General features: G+C 43.5%; 1 protein-coding gene across 3 annotated transcripts in view; it reads right to left on the bottom strand.

Annotated features, from left to right (window-relative positions):
- Positions 1–17481, bottom strand: part of LMF1 (lipase maturation factor 1) — a 204697-nt gene that overhangs the window by 168148 nt on the left and 19068 nt on the right. The window contains exon 3 of one of the 3 annotated variants that reach the window (XM_049791579.1): positions 11373–11383. The exons of 1 other annotated variant lie outside the window; for it this stretch is intronic. In XM_049791579.1, coding sequence (XP_049647536.1) covers positions 11373–11383 — 11 coding nt within the window. Of the gene's footprint in view, positions 1–3728; positions 3820–11372; positions 11384–17481 lie in introns of those variants that run through there. One more of the 3 variants, XM_049791577.1, reaches the window with a different exon arrangement.

The raw sequence follows: 17481 nt of genomic DNA, 5'->3' as shown, positions 1-17481 counted from the left end.
TTTTTTGCACGCGCAAACACACTACTGCTAGCACACTTTTTGCTATAAGTGCAACTGCTTTCTAACTTTCCATGTACTAAGTCTCTCTGAACTAATGACACACTTTTTTCTAATTTAAAGATGGCAAGACAAAAAGAGTTTCAACAATTCCAAAAACTTTGACTTCATTTTCCTGATCCAGAAATCTGTTAAAACCGGTGCATTCCCACGAATTATCTCTATTACAAGGAAACGACATTCTTGAACAAAGGAACTTTAAGAAGAAATCCATAGGCGGCTCCATTCATGTGGTCACTCACTTTTGCATCAATTTCTGCAAAGACAGTGAAGAGTGACAGCTTGTTCCCTGCTCCAGGGAGATCAAGGAGCCCGGCACTTAGAGGAAGATCAAACTTGACCTCTGGCTCTCGCTCCATTACCCAACCCCAGTACTTCTACCAGTCTTTATACTTGGAGTGAACACAGAAAATGCAATAAACTTCAAAATACAGACTTGTGAAGAAGCACACAGGCTTCAAAAAGGGACTCTACCAGCATAAATGCATTAACCTCTTCAGCCCTCAGTAGCATCGAACAGTCAAATAAAAACCCTTAAGACAACAACTTAAAAGAAGGGAAAAAAAAAAAAACCAACCAAAACCCCCACACCACTCCCCCTCGTCCCAGCAAGAAAAAGGAAACAATAAAAGCAGATGAGAGCACACTAGGATCCGTGTCCTGAAACTGGGCCTTTATTTTATTGGTCAAGTCAGTGGATTAATACTGGTTTTTAACGCATGGCCAAAAAAAGTTAGTACCAGATACAAATGGGCAGGAATACTGAAGTGTTCTTCCTCCTTCCAAAACACCATTTCCATTGCAATGCGGTTACTGCTCCCTCCACATCTGCATTTGAGCAGCTGGGATTTTGTACAGAGACATTCAAGGTACAGCGCAGGTCTGATGATGATTCTCCAAAGACCTTTTTAAATCCTATGACTGACTAAAAAAGACAAAAGATCTAGACCATTTAACCTGACCCAAACTCCCATGCATTTCTGCTCATCAAACATTCCTGATGGAAAGCATCCAGAAACCTACAGACTTCTACTCAAACTTCCACACTCCAGATCAAATCCAGAAAAAAGGAAGGATGAAGAACATCCCCATAGACTTGGATTCCTTAAAAAGGGCCCATACTCTCATCGACCTTCCTCAGGGCTCCACACACAACTTCCTTTTGCTGCCCAGAGATGCCACGTCCCAAGACCTCAACCCTTTAATTTGTAATTCTACCATATACCTCAGGAACACCCAACAAGACCCACCATCCCCAAGAAGAATGGTGCTCCGAAACTTCACATTCAGAGCTGTAATCATCCTCTATAAATTACTGCCATAAAACATTTATGTGATATATATCAGGTCAGAAAAAGGGCATTTGAATGGTTAACCAGACATAGATAAATCAGATGCACGTTAGAAATGACAGTGCGGTTAATGGAAAATAAAAATGCCAGCAGTTCCTTGGATGTCCTTCAGTTTATTATTATTATTATTCAGGGGTTACTCTGCACATCAAGGTTTGTTTAACTTCAGAAAAATAGAAAAATAAAAATAAAACTTGTTCTCCCATGCCAGACTTGAACTTTTGATCGAAGCATGCCTTGAAGACAACTCTGCCCATCTTTCAGCCTCCTTCTATCAAAAGCCTGGCGATATCACAATGAATTTAAACAGCGCCTTGCTGAGAAGTGTCAGCCTGTTGAAGCCAGCGCTGTCATGGACCTAATCCATTGTTTTCACTGGATTCTCCCCAACTTCCCTTTCACACTAAAAATCAGAAAAAACTTTACTACCCATCTCCCACTTTCGAGGTGTATTATGCTTTTATGTTGGCCTTCTGGCTTGCAAGACATATTCACTAGAACTGACTGCTTTCTAAAAGGTAAAACCAAGTAAATGGGCTATGCCTGGGCTGTGCTGACTCTTGGCATTTATGACAACTGGCAAATAGCACAGGGACAACAAGAGTGCCATTATTCCTGCTCGGCAGCTTGCAACAGAGTGCTCAAGATCCTTCAAACACGGTGACACATAGGTGAGCGCTACGGCCAGAAAGAAGGCACTGTTCAGAAGTAGAAAAACCAGCAGTAACCCATAAACGAGGTGAGGACATAAAATAAAACTGACGTCCTCTGCAATTGCCTAAACACTTAAAAAAAAAAAAATCCTATTTCAAACAGTTGTCTGAGTTTTTCTTTTAAAAATAGAACAAAAGGAAAAAATAATCACATAGTACAGTATTTACAAGAACATTTTTTGTGGCTATTGTACAAGCTTAGCCTTGCTGAAAGACTTTGCTCCAGTTTTGCAGAGGGAAAATTCATGCTTTTGTGTAATTCAATAGGGACAACAAAAAGAGGGAGAAGCAACAACTCCCAACAGTCAGTACAGCTGCTGCGACCTCTCGGTAACCCACAAGCTGAGCAAGGTCAGAGCTGTCATACCTGCCCGGTTACCTGTCAGAAACCCGTCTGTGCTGTAGGACACGGATGATAACTCTGCAGATGGCACCCGCGCCCATGCCGCACCTCCCCGTCCCTCCTCACTGCCGAATTGGTCCCGAATCCAAGCACACCCAACGTTACAGCAGGGCTGGGCAGGTGGAGCTCCGCTTTTCTGGATGATGCACAAAACTGAGGATCTTATCGCTGGGGTCATTAAAATTCCCACAGGCTTTTCTGAAGGAGTGGGAAAATTAATCACCCTCTCCCGGCCACACTCCAACTGGGTAATTACATTTGACCTCCTTAAACCCCCCCGAACAAGTGGGCATTGTGTTCAGGTTACCCCGTCTCATGCTGTGCACCGTCCCCACGCATTATTAGACAGTGCTAAACCTCAGCCCCAAGTAGTGGCAGCCTTTTGGTGGTGGGCAGCATTCCCCTTGCCTATAGAGAGTTTGGAACAAGCTTTTTAATTTGGCAAAAGAAATGCCTTCTTTTTTTACACAAACAAGTAGCAATCAGTCCAAGCTGGGATGTTTGGACATAAGTCAAGTCCTCCTCAAAAATTTGAGCGTGATCAGAGCCAGTGCCTTTGTTCAGATATACCTCTCCATGAAAAGGCTACTATAAAGATATTTTTTTTATTACTATTATTTTTTTTAAGAAGTGAGCTGGCACTTTTATTAACCCTAGTCTTGGTTTTGCTTTTGCACAGGAAGCCGCAACCGGGAACACTGCACAAAGTCCCAAGTTTAACGGAAACGCTTAACACAAATCCAACGTAAGCTCAAGATAGCAGATAACAGAGACACTAATGCAAGATAAGGAGAACAAGCGCTGGCTTTATAACGCACACAAGCTAACTCGGTGCCAGTACCAAACTGTTCAGGTATATTTGTGAATAGGTGCACTCTTACATGCTTATAGCAATTAGAGTTAAATCGAACTGCACTGTCTTTCTCCTAGTACAAAGATGCCCAGATTTAAAATAAATACCCACATATACAAATTTTCCCTCATTAGAATCTTGTCAAAAGGATAAAAATCTAAGCAGACATTAATACCATTGCAGCAAGCACATTAAAACCTTTCCTTATAAAGGAGGAAAAGCACCCAAAAAGGGAGAATGCATTCCAGGAGAAAACGTGGAGGTTATGAAGCTTTGAATACAATACCCTCGCTATTTGCACACAGATTTGCAAAAAGAGAAGCTACAATTATAATTGCAAATTACTACACCTGCTCCAGCCAAACTGGGCATTCGCAGCTCGATCTGGGCGATCGCATCCGAGCTCTCGCCAGAGGCGCAGCGCTCGCGTGCGAGCCCAACGCCGACCAAACAACGGGGCTGCCTGTCGCCGCTGCTGGCAGAGACAGAGGCTTCTGCATCCTCGTGCAGGCTGTGCCTGTTTTTGAAGCGCACACTGAACAAAATACCCTGTAATCCGCTGCATTCCAAGACCCGTAGATGACATCTATGCCACCAGACCTCCAAGACCTCCTTTTTCTGCTGTTGTATCTAATTCCTGCAGCTTTCTAGCCACAAGGCAGGTTTTCAGGCAGACGAAACACATCACTAATGAAAACACACGCACTCATTTTGTATTTCCACCATACCTTTGATGCCGAGGTTTCAAAGGGATGCAGCAATTCGGCGACCTCGCAGAGCACAAACGGCACTCAGGTCATGTGTGGGCACCCTGCCATACTGCTGTATCTCCACGACTGCTCACTGTAATGACTCTATAAAGTCTTTTGGCTTTTATGCCTTTCTATGCCAGCTGCAGGCGGGCCAATTACAACATAATATGGGGAGAACATCCTTGACTTAGTCCAAACTCAAGGCACTGACCATGCATAGACACTTTTGGGGAATAATTTTAACAGTAAACTGCCTCATAACTGATGCCATGCACTGTACAGCACTGCATTTCTGCTCCACTGAGAGCTAAACGCTTAGTTTAAGCAGTGCAGACTGAAATAGGAGATAAGTGTCCCAGCCACACCAACAACAGATGCTTGCCTTCTAATGGTGGTCAACGTTCTTCCAAACTATGGGAGACAAAGATCCAACTTCTCTGCTTTAAAACTAATATTGGAGGAAATTTCATTTAACTTAACTTTGGCAACGCATCAAGGCAAGAGCCTTAATGAAGGAAAGTTCCACTCCTGCTAGTCACCCAGTCCAACTTGCCTTTTTCTGAGGAAAATCTCTGCCTGCAAGAAGCATTTTTGTTTGTTTCCTTTTTATTAAGGCTAGGACAAAAGTCAGTCACAAGAGCTGCGGAGAAACAATTTGCTTAGGGAAAGGGTTTCCCAGTTTCTGCAAGACCAGCGTTCCCATTCCACCCACTTACATTCCTGTATTAAGAGAAAATAAAAATCACATCCGCAGGCCGGTCATCGGTTACACAGGTCGACATCCAGGCAACACGGCAAAGGGCTGAAAGAAAATTACTTGCATGGAAAGATCTTGTTTGAAGAAGTTATGCACTCGTTGCAGCACCACCATTTACATCAGTCCTTGTTAAGAAGTATTTTATCCCTTAAAATCATTTGCATAATTGCTGCAATCAAAGGCACTACTTTACAGTAATAACTTTAATGGCAGATTTTTCCTTAAACATTCTTTTTAAAAGGTACCTCCCAAGGTTGGTGCATCCATATGCCAGTAAAAACAAAGACAGGAGGTGACACTCAGGAAACGCATGGTGTGGAGAGGGACCAGTTGCTTTTTGGTTTGTGCTTTGTTTATGCTTTATGATGCTCAAAATGTATCACAGAACATAAACCTTTGTCACTTAAACAGCAGCCTAGTTGGTACATTGGCAACTCCCCGTTTTTTTTAATATTAATTTTGATATTTACTGTTTGTAATCTTATTATGGGGGAATCTGGCTTCTTTCCAAGCTAAAACAAGGTCTTGTAAGCGAGAGTCCATGACTCACTCTTCAGCTTGCCTTCCCTGATTATAGGTTAGCAAAGGAAAACGTAAAGCCTGACAAGTGCATTCAATACATACAGCAGTGACTTGCTGGGTGATGTATATCGTTACTTTGGGGATGTACCATTAACACATGGACAGTCATTTCAGCAGCCAGCCAACAAAGACCACCACCAGCAAAACACTAAATACAGCTTACAAGTTTTGTATTATTTCATGCCTTCAGTTCAGTAGTTGCAGACACCTACAAACAAGCAAACTACTATACAAAAAAAAAAAAAAATTAAAAAAAAAAGAACTGGAAGTCCCTTCTTAAAAGACCTTGTGGTTTCAGGAGACATCCCAGGAAGCCTGGACAAGCAGTTGGGCGCATGGATGGGGAGGGAATAGGTACAAAGTTGATAGCTGCTCAGCACTTTTGGGGCATAGGATTTGCTCCAGCAATTTTCTTAAGAAGTAGAAGCTCTGGCTTGCTTGTCTCAGCTGCATGGAGACATGAGCACAAGAACACAAACGTAATGGCTACAGGGCTTCAGTAGCATTGTAAAGTTATTTTGAAGATGGTCAAGAACCACTGGCCCAGCTTTGAAGATAAAACATGGATGTAAAGCAAACAAGCTGAGATCCAAAGGCAAGTTAGCAGTGGAAGCCAGCTGGGATTTCCACCCTCCAGCTCCTGCAAGTTGTCCTGAGGTTTGTGTCCTCCAAATAAGATGGCTTCATTTCAAACCCCAGGGTGTTCCACCAATGCAACTCCATCACCAACTTGATGCTGGGATGGTCCTCATGGGAAGCTTAACCAGGACCCTGAGAGCATCGTAGCTTTGTCCAAGCGGGCTCCGCACCTCGTCCGTAGGGCAGCTCCTTCCCCGGGCAGCATCAGCAGAGGACTTGGGGGGAACACTTCCACTTAATTGAGGTTCTCAAACGAGTCAGGCCTGAATGAAGGCATGTAGCCCTTTAATGCAGGTCTAATTACATTAAAACAAAATGCTTTCGTGAACATGGAGAAAGGCTGGGGAGAGAATCAGACAAGCTATAAATTAAAGCAGAGGATATGAATACCATGCAAGCTGCAGTGTTAGGGTTAACGTGGGTCTGGAAACAGTTTAGAGAAAACCTGGTGTGGCTAGGGGCCAGCTCCAAGTTTAGTTGCTTTGGGCTAATCGTTTCCTTCAGGCAGGCTACTCTAGCACACTAATAGGTTTTAATAAAAACTTCCAATTGGGCCAGTAAACCCCTCATTAAGCTGTTTTTAAAGCATGAATTTAAGAGCGGCGAGGGTAAAAGGTCACGAGGAGTATTTAATTCACAACGGCTGGCAAAAGGTGCTGTTGTGATTGAAAACACCAGAGTTCAAGTGTCCAGGGCCACATAAACATCCGACTCTGTCACTAGACCTGGTTAAGTGACAGCTTGAAAAATAGATTTAATAAGACAGAGAGAAAAGTTTCCCACTCTTACACAAGAAATAGGTACAGCAGATCACAATACTAGCCAGGAACAGGAACAGTCGGTAAGCAGCCCCGTCCCTCCCATCTCGGCACAGGGGGAGGATGAATAAATAGCAGCCTATGGCCATCTGGGTGTTCAACCCTGCAGCGATTCCCAGGGGCTGGCTGGGACGCTCGCGCTGCGGCTCCATGGTCTCCTGCTGCGAACAGAACAAAGTTCTCCGGGAATAACATGGACCAACCCATCCTCCGCGTCCGGCTGCCACTGTCTCTCCCACATGCCATCTGTACAGCGAGCTACCGGAGTAACAAGTGCCACCGGGTGCTAGCATGATACTTACGTGCTGCCATGCGAAAAAGCAAACCTCTGCCAGTGAATTCTCTCGCACTCAGGCAACCTCACACCCACCACGCTGATGCTGCAGATGGGCCTGCAGGAATCGACGGGTTAGCTCTGGGCACAGTTCAACCCAGACACGTCCCCATCTCAGTACACTTTTAAGCTAAGCTTTGGACCTGCACTAGTGAAGTTTGACCTCAGTCATTTCAACTTATTCTCACGTTCTTCCGTGACCGTGGTGCTGCTCACTAGTATAGTGCAACTAATGTGAAAACATCACTCCTTCCTTGGAAACATGCACTCACAAAGGAGAAACATCTCAATCTTGTACGGCAAAAGCCAGAACCCCAGCTGTGCACTCTAACATTTAATTTTATGTCAATGCACATCTAAAATTCAAGATCCCTGAAGACCTTTTAAAAGAAAATCCTCCTTGGAACAATTTGCATTGAAGTAAAGAGTGAGGATTTAAAAAGTAATGGAGAATTACATACGCTCGGCTCTCAACTTTTTATTCTACTTCTAATCAAAACACACTTCATCTTAAATTCTGAAGATAATAGATGCAACATAAAATTTGGGGACAGGCATGGGTATGAACTGAATTATTTGCTTATTCCATGTTTACAGATAATGGAAAAAAACTAGGAGTTTAATTCAACGTTCAGTGATTGTCTTCTCTCCATACCAAAATTAACAAGAAAGTTTACTGTAAGAGGAAAAAAAAGCTCTTACTTTTAAAATATGCTTCTAATTCTAGCCATACAGTTGGCCTGCAAAGAGTGCAGAAGCAAGGCGCTCTGGAACGATCCCCAAGGAAACATTTGCTTTGGCTCCAAATAGGACACTTTTGTGCATCAAGAGTCAAATAAGATCAGCTGCTTCTCAATCCTTTCTGTTTAATGATCCCATTGATTGCCAAAAGGTAAACAGACGCATTTCTGTCTTTTCTGCGTGTTCCTTGCTGGGAATCCAGATTGCTGCTCCGAGAGGTATCTGACAGCCACAGAGATGACGATGTGGAGTCAGAATCTCCCCGGACAGTTACATCATTTTCCCACATCACACCTGGATTTTTACTCTACAGAGAGATGTGGCTGTTCATTACAACTCATGCGATCTTTGCAGCTTTTCTGCAGCTCTTCTTAGCTCCCCACTGGTATCTCATTTGACCAGTATCTTGGGACAGACTTAGGGCCATCAAACTGTCTTCTGAATATCTGGGGCTACTTAACACAATAATAAGGCAGAAGAAAGAGGACAAGAAAACCTGTAAAAGAGCATAATTTTTTTCAAAGCCTCTGTTAGAACAGAAATAATAAATCACTATATTAAATCAGGCTTCCACTGGGAAAAAAACCATCCTTGGGGGCATCTCAGACAGAAGCTTCATCAGGAACTACTGCTCTAGGAGAGCGCACCTTTGCCCAGAAAGGGTCTGAAACAGCAAACCTGACAACACCACAAATCTGTTGAAGCAGCTTTGGTGTCATTCTAAGCCAGGAGAAAAGATGTCCTTAATTTTAAAGAAGGATAAAATAACAAGTTGACCTTGCTGGTTCTAGTCCCAGCATCGCAGCTGCATCCTTCAGAGAGAGGCAGACCTGCCATTTCTGGAGCTGAGTCAGGACCAAAGGTGCCGAGCCAGGACCAAAGGTGCTGAGCAAGGCCAGCTGGCTCACGGTGGCACACACAGGTCAGAGACAGCCATGGAGAAAGCCCTTGGTACACCAAAGCTCAAGGAGGAGATTAGGCTGAGGATGAAGTTGCCACAAAAGCTCAGCTCTCCAGGAGCAGCCTGGCTGCTGGCCCCGGAGCCGTGCTCCACCGAGGACAGGCAGCGCATCCATCCATCCATCCATCCCTGAGACTCCCGGCAGCCTCAGCTCAGCTAGGAAGAACCAAAGCAATCCAGCGTAGTCCGGCCAACGAGCAATCCCACCAGAGTACAGTCCACGCTCAACAACCAGAGCACTGCACTGCCAAAAGCAGGGCAGAAAAGGGACCATCAAGCCAGGCGCTCCCGTCTCCTGGCCGGGAGCCTCGCACGCCTGAGCTGTGCCTGTCCACGGGGAGGGACCCGATGGAAGACCGCCACGTGCTCACCGAAACACGCCACGCTACATCTACAGCCAAATTTATACCCGAATAACAATAAATAAAGCCAAGAAGTTATTACAGCTCGGCTAATTTCAGAACAGCCCTAACCCCCAAGCTGAAGCCCGCTCCAGGATTTGCATTGCAGAGCACCTCTTCACCTTTCAAAGATAAATAGTCCAACGCGGCCGGTGCTTTGCACTGTGAAAGCCCTTGCACGGCTGTTTCGCAGTTCATTCCCTGAAGTGAGGAGTGTTTTTAATAACTGTTACCTGACAGGAGTAAGAGCAAAGAGCAAAACCTGTGGCAATACCAGTTGATCCCATTTGGCCTAACAGCTTGTTGTTATTTCCAGACTCTGGAGTTCTTTAAAATTCATAGGGACAGCCTGCAATTTTAATAGAGGCTACCAAAATCCATCCTAAGATGTATCAAAAAAAGCACACTTCCTGGAGGGGAATAGGAAACAGTCAGCATTTACAAAGATCTCTCCAGGAATTTTTTTTTTTTTAAGATCTTGCTTTGAAGTAGATGCTACCAAAGAATAAGGCTTCCAGAGCTCAGCAATATTTAATGTACTTCTACAGCAATGGATGACAATGTTGTTGTTTCAGCTATATTATAACAAAAATATTGTGGTTTTCCTGTATTCTAACAAAAGTAACTCAAGATTTACATCTCATTCATCTTACTCAGAAGTAGCCCTTAAGCCAAAAACAAGGAAGGGAGAGGCCCTACTGCGTACAAAGGACTTCAGTAATCCTCATAGGGTGGCTATCCAGTTGGGACATAAAGAAAGGCCAAAGAAAGATAAAACACCACTTGCAAAAAGCAGTTTTTCTACAGCCATCACTGAGAGTGGAAAAAACATACAGAAGATGAGTAACTTGAATTAAAACTAAGGTGGGTGTCCTCACTAAACCCAACAAAAGTCTGGATTCGTATTGTAAAGTCCAGCTGATTAAAATACCCACATCCAATGACAAAACCACACAGGAGTGGAAATAATTCTCCATACTGCTCTGCTTCTCCACTTGGTGAAGCACCGTCTCAGTGATCCCACATACATTAAACAGTTCGTTCACTTACAACTGATTAAAATGATCAATTAGTAAACAAGGAGACAGATGCAATTCCCTGAAGGAGAAGGGGGAGGCACGCTCGGTCATTTCTTCTGCAAGCCTCCATAATACACAGACACAAATGAACTTTATCTATTCTTGTGCGTTATATTAGAATAACCAAATTTCTATTTGTGACTGGCTAGTGACAGCTTGGCAACATGAATCCCCTTTTCATCCACACAATGATGCAGCACCCTTCTCCACGCACCCATCCACCAGCATGAGCATCTGGCTGAAGGGATGAGAAGACACGACCAAATAGGCTGTTGTAAGACATTATGCCATGGCAGTCCTTCCCAGAACATCAGAAGTACAGTAGCAGTTTTCCTAACACGTCACAGAGAGGAATGTTTTCTACCGGGATTTCTAACTTTCCATTTAGACTCCGGCTGTGGGTTGGAGTACTTAATGCTGAAAAAACCCCAACCTGTACAAAGCACGAATCAACCTTCCAGATCTCCAAAGGAGTAATATCTGCATCACACACCAGTGCAAAAGCAGATGATACGAGTGAGAAGTTTTTGATGTTCATACAATTCACCCAGTGGAAAAGGAACTGGAATTTAGGAGGAACACGTTCCCTCCCAGGGGATGCCCTTCAGACCTCACTTTGCTTGGTTGCCTCAGGCTTATTTAACTACTCACCTTTAACATCACCCTCCAAATGTTGCTGTTGGTACTTACACAACCCTTCCACCGAGTCTCCTTCAATCTCAATTTACAGAATTTACACCAGTTTTCCTTTCCTTAAGGGCATACAGGCAGAAAGAAATTCAGTGAAAGGCAGAGAAGAGAGACAATCGTAACTTAAAAGTTTGACAGAGAGAGATATAGAAAGCAAGCTAGAGTAATGTAAAAGCTACATACCCACAAATGCACCAATAAATTATAACTGCAGATTTTTTCTCATTTTTATTCACTTACCAAAGGAATACCTGCAAAACAAAATGAAGAAAAAGCAAAAAAATTAAAATCTTGGTTGATCGATTGTAGAAACCTATGTCTGATATTAGCTTTATTTCAAACTTTACACATTTTGAGTTTCAAAACACACAGTACAGAAACTTGCCTGAACCATGTAGCATGCAACTTAAAGGCACTAGATGGTAAATTGTTGCTACCTGGAAATGCAGGAAGAGAAAATTCCCTTGTTTCTGGACAAATTAAGCTGTTATTTAGCACTCCAAGCAACTGGCCACCATTCTTCCGATAAATATGCTAAAGCAGCATACCCAGAAGAGACAGCACAGTCCCAAATCACAACAGATACTGGGCTTTACAAAGGGCTGCTCCTCACCTTCCCTCTGACTTGAGAAACTCCTCTGAGCGAACAACCTACTTGATAGTGCAGCTTAACCAGGCTCCACTGCAAGATTATTCATTTAGGTTTCCAAAGCATGCTAAGCACTTCCCAGGCAGAAGGCAACAACTGAAGTTGTTAAAAACACAAAGCTTAATGCATACTTCTGCACTGAGGAAGTCCACACTGCTGAAAAGCAAGAAGTTACTTCTTCCTAGTAAACTACTCATTAGGGTTTTTTCTGTTTTGAACACAGAGAAGTCTAGCACCATGCCATCTGCTAGCTGACTGCTGTGTACTAGATGCTCACCAATCCTCAGCGTCTCAGGAAAAGTGATACACACTTACTGTATCATTTTCATGTGAATTTTTGCCCCAATCTGGCACCTCATTTAACTTGCTTTTTTAACTGGTCTTCTCACTGAAGTTACCTTTAGCCTTAGCTATAACATAGTGATTTTCTGTAAGATTACGAGTTTCGATTAAAAATAAAATGCAAAGGTTAACAAGTTTTAAGATGCTGTTCTTCAACAGACAGCTTGTGTTTACTCCCATTATGGCTTTAATTCCACATCAGGGCTTTATTATTTGTATCTGCAGCATATTGCATTACACTAACCAAAAAAATCCCACCAGAACCCCAAAACAAAAAAAATACCCCAGGCTTTTAAAGATTTTCAGAAAGATTTGCTCTTAGTGAAAATGTCCTGAATAGATGTGCAAATTTTATACTCATACACACATAGTTCGAATAGTTCTACGATCCTTCAATCTAAATATTTTACTACATATTTAACAACGATTTCATACAGGGCTACTGACGTATAGAGAGCAGTAACTTTAAAATGCACAACAAGTTTTAATTTTCTTAATAAAAGTGGTTCTTTATAAAGATATCTGTCATTAAGGGCAACCTAACTTTGCTATTCTCCACCACAGTTGTGGTGCAGTTAAACATAAACTTGTACGAATTATTCTTATTTTTTGGCAGAAGTTAAGAACCCCCTGAGGCTCATTTAAAACACACACACACACACAGACACACACAAAATGAGGAATTAATAAAATATTGTATTCTTCTGAACCACATTAAGTTTTCTGACGTGTGTCTGTTGCTGATTACATCAATCTAGGCTCCATAACTTGTCATGTGATGACAGGCAAACACTTGTGAATTTATTTCTCTGAAGAAGCCTGCGATACAAATGCCAAGGAAACCAAACCAAATGGCCCACTCCAAATACATAAAAGCAGCAGGGCTTCTTGCAGGGATTTTTAATTTTTATTTTTTTTATAGGTACAAACAGACAGGTACCCAATTCCTGCAGACTTCAGGTTGTAGTTTGGAACCTAATTACCATTTTTCCTTTTCAAGGTCCTCTTCCTTGCTTATACAGAGTAAACAGAAATGTTTATTAAAAAAATGGGGTTTTTTTTCCTGCTGCCTGCCTTGGCATTTGAAACATCACCGACAGATAATGACAAGTAAAAAACATGGATTTGATTTTGCGGGTTTGGGGTTTTTTGGCAAATTTCAACAGAGTAACTTTTGATCTGCATATTGTCAAAACCAGAAATTTTGCAAATTCAAAGTATATTCCATTCAGATTTTCTAAACCAAATTAAAATGTGATGTCATTTCTGTTTTCTGGTTGGAAAAACAATGTAATTAGCCATGACTTGTCATTAGAGGCAAACTTCATGTCACACTTACAAAGACTGTAAGTATCAGCTGGGAATCATAAACATCATCAAATATTTGGGTTAAATTGTTTTCACCACATTGTCATGCTGATTAATTCTAGCTCAAGTATATTCCTGGAAAGCAAAAATTGATAGCAAAACATAGTTTAAACTACATTAAACTACATCACTCCTGATGAAAATACTTCCTGCTGTCAGTGCCCGTGGCAGAGGCCGCATGGAGCTCATCTGGGTTTGAAGACAACGTCTCTGCAAGAGCTTCCCATGGCTCCAAACCACGCGCGGGCACCACTGTCCAAATGAACAGGGAGCTCCCAAATAAACCCAGCAGAAAACACCGCCTTGTCTGTATAACATCTTTTTTTTCCTGCATGCAAAGTATGCGGGATGATGGTTTCTGTTTGCTCAAGGAGGAGGAAAAGCAGATCAGCCAGGCTTGCCCAACAAATTTACATACCTTCTCTGCTCACCTACCCCATAGCCACACAGATTATTTAATGCATGAGTTCTCTGGGACAGGGACTCCTCTTAGAAGTCTGTAAAGCATGACAAAACTCTAAAGAGAGTCTATTAAGAAATACTACTAGAACATAGACAGGAACTCTTACCTTTACATCTATTGATGCTTACTAGGAAAATACATCTGTATTTATAATCCAAAAAAAAGAAAAAAAAAACCAGTCCTCCCCACTATTCACATCCCAGCAGTGCCCAACATCACAAGATCCTTCCAACTAAACTGATTTCCACAGACAGGATAATTCCCTGCTGCATCCCTAATCTGCAGCTGGTGTTAACAGCTTCTTCTCACTGTTCTCCATGGAGAACATCCTCTACAGAAAGTGAACCCAGATGTCAACTTTCATCTCCATTATGAATTTCCCTTATTCTCTGGGCTGTATAACTTGGGATGGGGGAAAAGGTATTTGGACAATAAGACATGTTTTCTATTCTTCATCAGGATACAGCTCCAAAATTTGCTCTAATGAGGTTTCCACAGCACGTCTCCACAATGGAAACCAGGCAGAAGCTACACCATAAGGTATCCTTTTCTTGTGAAGGATAGAAATGTGACACATTAACTGCCCTGGTCTTCCCTCCGGTACCCCGCCAGGGAGAGGTGGAAGCAGGGAACCATCCTCCCAGGAGATACCAGCAGCCTCAGACCACAGCGGGCAATCAAATGGGCACACGGCTGGCAGAGGGAAGAGCTTCCTTCCAAAAATTCAGTAACAGGGAAAGCTGGATGAGCTGCCTGCCATAGATCCAGGCATTGCATTACAGGAGAAAAGAAGGGCTAAGCCATGGAAGTATAGAAAATGTGGAAAATCCACCTGCCCCAAGGCAAGACTGACTGTGCGAGAATCACCTCTGACGGATGCCTGTCTAAGCAGCGATGGAGACTCCACATCCCCCTCCAGATATTCAACCCAGTGTTCCTCCATATGTACATTTAGAAGGCTTTTTCTTATGTTTCAGCTGTATCTTTCTTTCCACCATGTAAACCAACAGCTTCTTGTCCTATCCACGTGGAGACAGAGAACAGCTAATTTCCATCCTCTCTGCTGCTTTCATGCAGTTGAAGATCTTTGTCTCCTTTCCCAGTTTTCCTTTCTCTCAACTAATCAAACTCAGCTCCTTCAGCTTTTCACCACAACAGGCCACTTTCTTCCCCGCCGCCGAGGCTTGTGCCTCTTCTCTGCCCAGCGTGGGGCCGTAGCCACTTCCAGCGCAATGTGACAACCAGACACGAGATGCTGGCTGACACCTCCGCGGCTCCAAGAAGTGGAAAACCTCATCCACTGCTGTCTTGCACATGACGCTCCTAAAAGTTACTGGTTTACGTGCCTGAAAGCTTGTTTGGTGAACCACAATATACCAACCAAATTAAAGCTGTAAACACTTCAGGATGAAAAACCCCAACTTTTCAACGTATATATACGTACAGTACCTGGCACCTGGGGATCCACTTCCTCAGCACACTGCCTCAAAACAAAGAAGACGGTTGGCAAACATCACTTGCAAGAGACCAGGAGTCCATCAAAATGAGATGACAGAATTAGTCTAGTGCACCATTAATTTCAGAACATCATTAACTTAAAAGTGTGGGGGTAAGAAACATTTTTGACAGCTGGTTTCAGTTGCTGCCAAGCCTTTAGTATTGCACAGCGGTTGTGGGGGGAGGAAATAAGCTAGAATGGTAGTAAATGAAACCACTCGTCTGGTTTCTGGATTCACTTTATTGTGGTCACAGATCTCTGAAAATTGGGATTCTGCGCTCTGTAATTACAAGATCCACATTTAAATGGAAGGAACAGGGATAACATTAAAAAAAAAAAAGAGCGCTCAAAGATGAGGCTTGATCCTTGGTTTGCACATGGTGCTGGGAAAGGTGCCTGAGCAGAGATGGAGCCAACCAGCGGACGAGGGACGGGACGGCCGCCCTCCTGGAGCAACGCCGGGTGCTCGCACCCATGCCCCATCCCGTGCAGCCGCGATGCGGTCGGGCACTGCCGCACGGCTCTCCCCGCGGCCGAGCAAGCGGCAGCTCCCAGGCGGCAAGCCATCGAAGCACCGCTTTATTTTCCCCTTGCAAGGCAGGGAACCAGGCTTGGTTAAGAGACCAAACATGAATTACCCAACTAAGCTCCGGCACTCGCCAACTGTTCTGTCCATGCTTATTTCCAAAGCTAAAACTTATTCCAAGCCCTGGCTTACGCGACTGCAGAATTTGCCAAACTCAAGTGAAGTTTGCTTTGGTTAAATCCTTCCAGTGCCAAAACCAGATACCGAAACGGCAGCCTCAGGAAACCTACTCTGAGCTGCTCCTTAAGCCAGACGATGAGTCCAAGCCAGGAAAGGTGAGAATGGGAGCTGGCAGCAGAAAGGCGACCACAGCAGCGCTGCAGCTCCTCTGCCCATCTTCACCCCGCCAGAGCCACACCAGGCTGCCCGACCTGCGAAATCGCTGCGTTTCCTCCCTAGGCAAGAACAAACTCGAAAAGCATGTGCACAGCAAGTGGAAACAGACACTGATGGAAAATAAACGGGTCGGTATCAGCCTGAACACGTTCAAGGCCTAGAACAAGAGGTCAGTCCCACTGCGGTGTTTTGGTGTGCGTGCGTGGATGGGGAAGGCAGAACAAAATGAGTGCTCCAATCCTGCTTTTTCAGGACCAGCAGCAGAAAGGTTTTGTATTTCTGCTGCCAGCATGCTGGCAGGTAAAATCCCAGGAAAACTGCATTTCAGTAATTCCATTCCTTGATGGGGAAAAAAAAAAAAAGGGCACTAATTAATCTCTCTCCAAAGGTTGGCCCCCCACAGCCAACCATTCTGCAGACTGAGTGCAATCCCCCATTAAATGAAGAAGCCTGCAGCAAGGCTATGGGTTTCAGTGAAAGCACGGTGATTTCTTCTACACTAAGTTCATAAAGACATGAGTTATTCTAGTGCAAGTTTCCACCAACTTTCTAGCCCAGACCCCCCAAGAGAACTTGCTTGTTTTTGCAGTTGCTTGACTCCCCTTCTCCAGGACAGAGCTCCTGTTTACCCAGACAGACCTGGAACATTTCTCCTGTAACACAGCTCAGCCCTGCAAATAACTCTGGTTGTGCAGTAGCCCCAGCCCAGTGATGAGCCAGCACCACTGGTAGCAAACACTGTTCTCAAGAATAAATTTCTGGATTAAGACCCTTAGGGAAGTTAGTAAACACAGATCCCACCATGGCTTGGACCCTTCCCTAACCCGTGATTGCTTTTCAGCTGTACCAATCACTGTATTAACATTCTTTCCAACCACAGCTGTTGGAGAAGTTAGATGAGTTAAACAACATGAACGTGTGCTGGACCAGACTGGGTGCATGAAGCTATTTGGCAAGTTACAGTTTAAAAAAAAAAAAGAAAAAAAGAAAAAACATTATTCATTCTTTTCCTAAGTCTTTCAGCTGTGGAATCAATACCCAAGTCTACATACTGGATACAGCTGGCAATTAGATGTGCCAGATAATAAGCAATTAAAAAATATTTGT

The sequence above is a fragment of the Accipiter gentilis genome, chromosome 33 (genome assembly GCF_929443795.1).
Source record: "Accipiter gentilis chromosome 33, bAccGen1.1, whole genome shotgun sequence".
Taxonomy (NCBI): Eukaryota; Metazoa; Chordata; class Aves; order Accipitriformes; family Accipitridae; genus Astur; species Astur gentilis.
Note: the sequence above shows the minus strand (reverse complement) of the source record. Positions and strands in the feature narration are given on the sequence as shown.